We start from the raw sequence: 9,523 nt of genomic DNA, 5'->3' as shown, positions 1-9,523 counted from the left end.
AATCAAAAACAGTTTTGAGAGAACTGAGAATATTTAAGTATAGCCTGGATAAATTGATCCTATTAATGAATTACTTAGATGTGGTGATTACTTAGGTGTGGTGATATTGTAGTTACATCAATGGAATTCTTATCTTTTAGAGAAATGTTCAAAAATATTTGTGGATGGAATGATAAGATATCTGGGATTTGATTCAAAATAATCCAGTGGGAGAGGACTGTCAGAGGGTAAAGATGAAACAAGATTGGCCTAACCAAGGGGTACACAGAGGTTAATTATATTAATCTCTTTACCTGTATATATGTTTGGAAGTTTCCATTATAGTAAACTTTTTAATAAAGGAAAAAATAATCACTGCTTGAAATATAGCACAATGTCTCTTATACAACAGATACCTTGAATAACAATAATATAGTCACCTTAATTCTAAGAACTAATGGTCATAAGCATGGTTTTGAATACAAACATAGATATAGGTAGCAAAATGACAGTATCTGAAGAAAAGGAATTCTCTCATGCTTAATTTAATCTCATTGTTCTCTTTGCCTGGAATTGGGAATAGAAACTGCTTCACTGGCTGAATAAATCATAACTATCCCCAAATAGTCTTAATTACTGATTTCAGTGAGCATACCCCTGCATTCTAAGGACAAACAAGTAAAGGAAGTTTATAACCAAGTACTTCTTTTATAAGCATTCATTTTAACATATAAATCTTGATTATGTTAAGGTAGCTGAGCAGCAAGAAACCGGTGTTAAACTGATTTTCAGACTGGGTCTTCAAAGCCTTTTTCTTTTCCTTCACCTAATTTTCCTGGGTTTTTATTTGGGGGGGGCAAATTTTGGTATTAATAGATAAAACCTCTTTAAGTTCTTTGCACCTAGTGATGTATATGACATCAATGAATGTTTAAACCAGAGAATAATTTCAGTGCTGATATGAAAATTAGGCCATAAAGACTAACCAATTTTGTAGAAATTACAAGAAGGTGACATTAGCAATTAGAGTAGGATTACAGTTTAGACTGGAATAATATGTTAACGTGGGAAGACATTTCTGAACATTCTTCCTAAGGGCTGGGGGGAATGAGAGCTAGGAGTTCCCCACACTATAAAATGTGAAGGACGGGTGCAAATTCTTAGAAAACAAAATTCGCTCTACCTCCCTCCCCCAGCCTTAGTTAAATCTTATCATCGTTTTGATTCTATTTATCCTAGCGTCTGCTGTTTCTCTAGATTTTCTGCTGTCTGTTATTGCAGCCAAGTCAAAATGAAAGAGAGGGGGTGTCTGGTTTAGGCAGACAGGAGATGAGAGAGGTTCCCGAATCATTCGCTACACTCCGCTGAATACGCAAGGACCATACAGCCGACGTACGCAGGAACGGGGCGAAAGTCATGTCACCGCCGGTGCCAGATCGCACCTGCGCGGGGCGTGCAGGCCACTGACAAGCACCCAGGCTTGCAGCCTTCGACCACCTCGGGGGACTCCAGTCCGCCCGACCCACAGACGCTCTCCCTCCTTCTCTGCCAGGGTCCCCACCTGCACTCCAATTCCTGCCGGCCGGGACCTTCCGACCAGAGGGCTGGTCCTTCCTCAGTCCGGCGTCCCCCACTCCTCCCTCGCCTCTCCCCAGGCCGGTGGCGCCCAACAACCTGGGCACATCAGGGCCCCTTTCGCGCTGCCTGGATCCAGTGCCCTCACGGGGCGCGAAGCGGAGCGCAGGGTCCATATTCCGGAGAGGAACTGTGGCTGGGCGGGGCTGCGCGGGGCAGGAGGGAGCCCACCTCCACCGCCAAGGGCGGGCGGCAGGGAGGAGGCAGCGGCGCTGGGCCTGCAGGCGGTCGGGGTTCGTGGTACCGCCGACGCCTACGCGCAGGGGTGCCTGGGCTGCTGGCGACCATGAGGGGAAAGAGCGAAAGTCCTGCTGGGGAGGAAAAACTCACTCTCAGGACTCCGCTGACTCCTCACGGGCGACCTTGGGTTAAGCGAAGTCCTCGAGTTTGGCGAGGGCCGGGGCACTTGCCAGGGCCGGGCCGGCCGTGACCTTCCCGTCGCTCCGCTCAGGCGCTTCCTAGGGAAACGCAGAGCGGAGCCGGGGCCCTGGGCTACGGATATGACCGTGCGCGGCCTTGGGGCGCCCGGGTTTTGCGGAGAGAAACGCGCTTCCTGGCGCGCGGGGCCGGATCCGGGATCCGGGATCCCGGATGTACGATCTGGGATCGCGGCCCTCTTCCTGCCTGAGCCTCGGCGACCCACTGGAAGCCCAGGCCTAAGAAGGTTGCTGACGCCCACGGGGCTAGTGGTTGGGAAACCCGACAGAGCCCGGTGCCACCGCCCAAGGTCCGTGGGCGAGTTTCTTAATTTCTCTAAAGCGCAAATTTCTTATCTGTGTAATGGAGATTCCATAGTGTCTTCTTCATTGGGTGCTGGGAGGGTTAAAGGGGAATCCATTGCCCCGCTGACAGGGAGCAGGAGATAAGGATTAGCCGCTACTGTTACTATTATTAGTGTTATTATTAGCGGGCTGGACCTGAGGGAGAGTCACTTTTTTTTTTGCCCTCGCCCGGCCTGTCTGTGCCTCGCAGCTCCTTCGCACTCCGCTCCAGCCCTTAGGCTCCACTACTCAGGCAGCTCTGGACGCTTCCAGTCAACCCGGCCTCAGGAAGACGATCCCGAGGGTAGGAGACGACCCCTGATCCTCTAGTCCTTTGCGTAACTCGGAAGCGCCGCGCACGCGGGGGCTTAAAATGGACACGCGTTCTTGTCCAAGCCTTGGGCCGAGGCCAGCCGCGGGGCGGACAGAAGCCCCGGACCGGAAGGCGCCCTGACGCCCTTACTCCGAACCCCCAGGGCCAGGCCTGGGAACCAGAGCTGCGGCCTCTAGCTCGGCGCGGTACAGGACGCGGCCCGGCCTGCTCACCGTGCCGAGCACCACGCGCCCTCGGCCCATTCCCGCCGCGGGCCGCCCCTGCCCCGGGGGCTGCGCCGCCACAAGGCCGGCCGGAACGCGCTAGCCCGGCCCCGTAGTAGTAGCAGCTGCACAAGGCGCCGGTCCGGTCGGCGAGCCCCAGTGAAGGCCAGAGCTCTCCGCGCGGTCGCGGCGCTTCGTGCAGGTGGACCCGACCGCCACGTGCGCTAGGAGAAGAACGTTTAATTTACTCTTCGACGGAATCGATATTTTTCTTGAAGATTGATCGTTCGGTATGGTTTCATTCGGTAATAATTAGGAGCTTAGGGGCCGGCTTGGGCCGGGATCCGGCCCGCAGTCACCCACGTTTGTGGCTCCGCTGGTCTGGCCTGGGGCCAAGGGAAGGAAGTAAACGACGTCTCCTGCAGGGCGCGCCGGAGAGCCTCAGGGTCGGCTCTGGGCTCATCCGCGGCTGCACCCGGAGCTCGGACGTTTGTTGATCGAATAAATGAACGAATGTAGGCCTGGAGCGTTTCCACACAAAGGGCAAGAGGAAATTGGAATGTGAACGGGTGTGTTGTTGGCATGAAATAGGCTCCCTTTATATTCTCCCTTGTTTCCAAACTCTTAGGTGAGCCCCACCCCGCAGAATTTGCTAAAAGGATCTTAAAGCTGAGGTGATGAGGGCGAGACAGACTGAGTTCACGATTTGGCAAAGCCTAAGGCGGGAGAGGGGGATGAAGGGGATGGAGGGGGTTTGGAGGATCGCCTGCAAGCCGAGGATAGGGGCCGACGTAGTCAACCGGTGGTGCTTGCCCTGCGGGCGAAGGCTGCAGGTGCAGCGGAGGGCAATTGAATCGGAAGCTCGAGAATGGCGGCTACCAAGGGTTGGGCTTGGGAACTTTCCAGAACACCCTCGGAACGAACTACTGCAAGCCAGGAGTCAGTGGGGGTCGTAGGCAGAAGTTCCGAGTGATGGGATGGAGATGAGAAGCTGGAGTAAAAATGGGCCAATTAAACGGCTGTAAAAATGTGTGTCCCTATATGTTCCCTCCCTCCTGGAATGAGAAATTCAAAACTGGGGCTGAAGAGTAGATGAGGGGGAACGAGCTTCTTACACTCACGGGGGGGGACTTCCTCCAAACCCGTGCGGAATACAGTTCTTTTGAAACGTGAGCCCTGGTCAGGACCTTGAGAGCTGCAGGGTCTCTAGAAATTTGCTTTCTCTGGCGGGAGTATTTCTTGATGGACATTTTCGTCTTGTTTGCCTCCCACCCAGTCACCTGAAACCGAATACAGTGAAACCTTTCTGGTCGCAAAGTCCTTTCAGAAATTTTTTTGAAAGAGAGAGAAAGTTCCTTCTGTTCTAAAGAAAGGGAATAGAAGTTCCTAGAAGGTACCTGACCTGGGAGTTTTTTAAATTGCAAATGTCCGGGATCCGAGTGCTTCATTTGATATTTCCATTTTCTCTGGGCCCTAGTTTTGACATTTCTAATTTTTTAAATTGCCTTTTATTTTTCCCGAATAAACTTTGGCCACTACATCTAAGATTCATGTCATACCGCCCTTCAACTTATTCAGGAGAAAAATCAACGCTTTAGAAAGATGGAAAATAAATGGAGAATATATTTAGATGACCTCTAATTATTTTTCACTTATAGATTTCATACATACTAAATCCCATATTTTAAAAGACAGAATTTTTTCAACTTCAAATATTCGGAAGTTTTAAAAACCATTTTGAAAATGGATTGTTTCTGACGTCTATAATGAATATGAATTGTAAAATTAAATTGTTTAACTGGGAGGAAAAAACTAAGTTTTAAAATAAGTTCCATTTAGAAGGTGAAGTAATATAAAATATAAAATAAACAATGTTGTGTAGTGATTTAGCACTTTATTTAGTCCATATAGTTAGGTTTAATTTTAACACCTCTCCACGGAAGATGGCACATCAGACATACAGATCAGAAATAAATCCTCTGAAATTAAAATTCTACTCATATTACACATCGATTTCAGGAAGACAAAAAGGGCACAAGGATTCTGCGCTGGATTTGGGAATAATACTTGCAGTTTCTAGGGAGTGAAGACGGGGGAAACGTTGTGCATTGGACGATTTATTTTCTTTTTCTTTTAATAACAGAACAAAATGCCCCACTCACGTTCATAGTTCCTCTGGAAATGTGCAAATCGGAAAAGCCTTGGAAGTCACGACTGGAGGCTGGAAAAGAAATGTTCGACGCTGACGCCATCGAACATTTACGTTCAGGTTGTCTTAAGGGAACAATAACCAACTTTTCCTTTGTAAGTATTTCGCAGCGAACCGAAATTAGTGGTTGCTCCGCTGTAGGATGCAGATACACACTCTTGGTCCCGGCTGTGAAAGGTGGAGTGCGCCAGGGCAGGCGGCGAGGAGAGCGTGACCCCGGGCGGCTCCGCCCTCCAGGTTGGCTCCCTGTCCGCCCCAAGGAGTCAGGCAGGTGTGGGTGCTATTCAAAAGGCCGGTGAGGTCCCCTCTCCGCCCGAAAGGGCGACCAGCGACGTCAGCCTGGAGCCCTCTACTCCAGGCTGACACCCCAGGAGCGCCGCGGTGGCGGACAGGTGCCGGCCCAGCAGAGCGCCCTTGCTGGGAGCGCAGCCGCTGGCAGAGTCCTGCTGCTGCTGCTGCTGCAAAATCGTCCGGGCAGCGGATGCGGCGGCGGCGGCGGCGGAGACGTGGAGCAAGGGGGCAGCGGCCTGAGGATGCAACAGGCACGACGGGCGCTGCAGCAGGTGGCAGTAACCCCACGGGGTCGGGGGCAGACTCTGCGCGGCGCCTGTACCAGCTCCCCGGACCCCTTGCAGGATACTCTCGATGCTGAAGGAGGTGCATCCGCCTGCCGGCCGCGACGCCGGCCCCTTGCCCTCCTCCCAAGGCTGGGAGCCTAGCGTGGGCAGCAGCGCCGGAAGGGCGCCGGGGGTCCCCAGATCCGCGCCTTGCGCTTTCCTGGGCGCCTCAGCTACGCTGCCTACGGCCGGGGCAGAGAGCAGCAGGTAGCGGAGGGGATGAGGATGCAGCAGCGCGCACGGGCGGCTCCCGGGAGTGGAGGCGGGATAGGCCCCCGGGACAGGCTGCGGCGGGGCCGGGGGTCCGAGCAGCATGCCCGGGTAGGGGGCATGCAGGGCGGCGGGCGCAGCGGGCAGGGGGAAGGGGTGGTGCAGGTGGGCTCCCGGAGGCGGGTGGTGGCGCTTGAAGCGCTTCCTGCGCCGAAGGAAGCTGCCGTTGTCGAACATGTCCTGGGAGGCGGGGTCCAGGCTCCAGTAGTTGCCCTTGCCAGGGTGTCCCGGCTCCCGGGGGATTTTGACGAAGCAGTCGTTGAGCGAGAGGTTGTGGCGGATGCTGTTCTGCCAGGCGGGGAACTTGCGGCGGTAGTAAGGGAAGCGGCCACTGATGAAGGCGCAGATGCCGCTGAGCGTGAGGCGCTTGTGTGGGCTCTGCAGAATGGCCATGGTGATGAGCGCGATGTATGAGTAGGGGGGCTTCGCCGGCTGCGGGGCGCCCGCAGAGGCCGCCGTAGACCCCGTCGGTGCCCCGAACTTGGGGCCAAACTCGGAGGAGTCGCTTGGGCCGCCGCCGCCGCTCTCGGTGCGCTCTCCGGGAAGCGCACCCGCGCCCGCGCCGCGCCGCGCCCTCTGCGGCTCCGGCTGGTGCAGCTGCTCTAGAAGGCGCTGGCTTCCCTCCGGTTCCTCGTCTTCCTCTTCCTCCTCCTCTCCTTCATCTTCCTCCTCTCCCAGGATATCGATCGCACCGTCTTCCCTATCGGAGCCCCGGAGGCTGCGCGGAGGTGTGGAGCGAAGTCGCTCAGCTCTTGGCAAGTTCATGAAGGAGCAGGTCCTGCAGAGGCCGGGGAGGTGGCGGCTCTGGGTGGGCTGGGCTGGAAGCCTGTGTTAAGAGTGTTCCAAGAAGCAGAGACGCTCGAGGTTACCCTTTTAGGTGGTGTTCTTCTGCTGCCGATTTCTCCTCCTTTCCTACACCATCCGGCGAAGATGCACTTTGCCTTTTATTGAAGCTTCTTCTGAGTCCTTGTGTGGTGGACTCCCCCGTCCCCCTTTATACCCTTTCTTGCCCTACCTCAGAGCGCTCTTCCTTCCTCCCGACGCAGTCCAGTGATGGGGTCCTTTGAGCATTACCCGACGCGGCAAGAGCCTTCAGCTGCCCCCTCCTTACACGCACCAGCCAGCAAGGAAGGTGCTTCACTCCTCAGGCTCAGCCAGCCAATTGCGCCAGGAGTTGCATAGGCTCTGTTAATGCACTTTGAAAACCGCGCAAATGAAAAAGGGGGTAGGAAAATGTGTACCTGACAATCTAAGGCCACCTCCACATTCAGGCCTCTCTCCTGAAGGATAAAAATAGGAGCTGGGAGAAGGCGTTGAAATATGTACGGTGTTTGACTGTAAAAGAATGTGTAACAGTAAATATGTTTTTGTGTTTCATAGCTGGTTAGTTACCCACTTTCACTGGTGGATTGTGTCCTCCACCCAGAATGAGGAGCTGAAATATTTTTAATGTTCTTACTACATTCCCGAGCTCAGAGTGGAGCGTGAGAGGGTGTGGCCTTGTCCCTACTACCCCCTACCTCAGCTTCCCAAAATGTTTTCCCTGACTCAAGTTTTCAGAAAAGACTGAAATGTCCTATCATGAGGTTGTGGAAGTTCAAGGTGGAGGGAAAGCAGGAGGGCTACAGAGAAGTCCCCTTCCAGCAGTGATTCTCAACTTCTTTGAACATTTAACCTCAGTATGAAGTAAATTTTATACCACGATCTTGCATAGACTTATATAACTAAAATGAGTTTCATAAAATAAGTGATCACTGATATTCTTTCATTTCTTCTTTAATGGCCATGACCAGCTAAATTGATTTTGCTGCATACTAACCAGTACAAACCCAGTTTGAAATATCCTTTTCACAAAAATGGCCCAACAACTCCAAAGTATACACCCAGTCTGAGACTCCATCTTTCTCTCTCTCCCTTCTTCCTTCTTTAAAAAAAAGCCAACATGAAGCACTTTTTACTATAATAATAAATTCTAATCTTGAAACTTATAGGAGGCAAAAAAGGGCTGCAGTTTCAGTGTCTTAAACTAATTCACCAGGTCATCATTCCTTTCTCACACTGGAGAAGAACAAGATGACAGAGACGCTCTGTTTAAGTCACTGGACATCCTTGGAAGTAACATGATTTTTAGATTGGCTTCAGTTAAATTAGTTCAGAGAATAAAGCAGCAGTGCAGTGCAATATAATTTAATGTGTTATATCACTAGGTATCCTATGATAAAATACTAACAGTATATACTCATAATTTAATACCTACCTACTTGTGAAAAGAATTTGAGGTGGCATCTAATAAAAATTCAGCATAAAAATATTATGCCATTGATTGTTACATAGTAAGTCTTCTATTAGAGTTTGTAAAATGACAACAAATTTTCAGTGAGAAATCAGAAGCCGGCTAATATAACAAAAAATAGCTTAAAGGAGTTAGTTTTCTTCAGGATAAAATTTTGAAAACAGCATTCTTACAAGTCTTTTTAAAGTCTTATCCTCTATTTCTCAGGTGTTTACCCTCTAAGGCTTCTCAGTTGTATGTAGTTTGAAGTAGAACAAATAACAGAAGTTTTCGAGCCTCACAGATTTGTGTTTGAATCCCAAATTAACCAATTACTACTTGTGTGACCTATTAAACTAAGCTTCAGGAGGGCTGGGACAGGTGTCTTATTCAGCCTTAGATTCCCAGATGCCTCCCCCTCAACCCCCTGTAGGTAAGGCACATTTCTTCCAACAGCATAGGAATCCGATTACCTGGGAAAGGGAGCATTCTTAGTTTTCCTACAGTCAACTTCTATGGGGATTTGGGTTATTTAAAAATGAAAGGAGAAAAGTAAGGGCACTAAAAAAAAAAAAAAAAATGCAAAACAACCCCCAATGATGGAAGTATGTCAAAGAGGGCACTGGGAGACAAGAAAGAGCTGCCAATGGCCAAAGCTGGGGCAATTAGAGCATCAAAATATAGTATTAGATTATTAACCAAAGTATATTCATGTATCTATACTGATAAAAAATAGATGACTGAGTAAATTAATACATGGGAGAAAGAGGCAAATCTCCCTTGCAGAAAACTTCCAAATAAATTATGTAGATATTCCACCCTCTAGGAGGTAGAGCATAACCCCCCAGTCTCTTACTGTGGGCAATGCACAATGACTTCCTTCCAAAGAGAACCATATGAAGTGGGGGGAGGGGGAATAAGTTACCGTGGAGAAACCTGACAAAGGTTTCAGCCAGGTGTCAGGTAATCAATGGCAACATCAACAGTCATAAATCAGGTTGATAGTATGTACCCTTGATATGAGGTGATAAAAATGGAAGACATGACTACCCATGTAGTCATGGGCGGGGGTGGTGGAGGAGGGTGGATGGATATGGGAATTCCCTTCTACTGTCTGCTCTGCTCCATTTTTCTGTAAATGTAAAACTGTTCTGAAAATTATATTTTATTAAAAAATTAAACAGGAGAAAAAAGGCCTAGTAGCCAAAAAGTAGAAACTCAAATGTCCATCAACTGATGAGTA

The 9,523-nt window shown here is 50.3% G+C and overlaps 1 protein-coding gene across 1 annotated transcript; it reads right to left on the bottom strand.

Annotated features, from left to right (window-relative positions):
* Nucleotides 1-5,304: 5,304 nt before the first annotated feature.
* LOC309634090 (forkhead box protein D4-like 1) lies at nt 5,305-9,453 on the bottom strand. The gene has a single exon (XM_082403690.1). It carries the CDS (start codon nt 6,771-6,773, stop codon nt 5,406-5,408), a length of 1,368 nt encoding a protein of 455 aa, XP_082259816.1. The 5' UTR covers nt 6,774-9,453; the 3' UTR covers nt 5,305-5,405.
* Nucleotides 9,454-9,523: the final 70 nt, after the last annotated feature.

The sequence above is a fragment of the Balaenoptera borealis genome, assembly GCF_965194805.1.
Source record: "Balaenoptera borealis genome assembly, chromosome: 8".
Lineage (NCBI taxonomy): Eukaryota > Metazoa > Chordata > Mammalia > Artiodactyla > Balaenopteridae > Balaenoptera > Balaenoptera borealis.
Note: the sequence above shows the minus strand (reverse complement) of the source record. Positions and strands in the feature narration are given on the sequence as shown.

Excerpts from the sequence above, each read along its gene's own strand:
- LOC309634090 (XM_082403690.1), bottom strand. The coding sequence starts at position 6,773 with ATGAACTTGCCAAGAGCTGAGCGACTTCGCTCCACACCTCCGCGCAGC.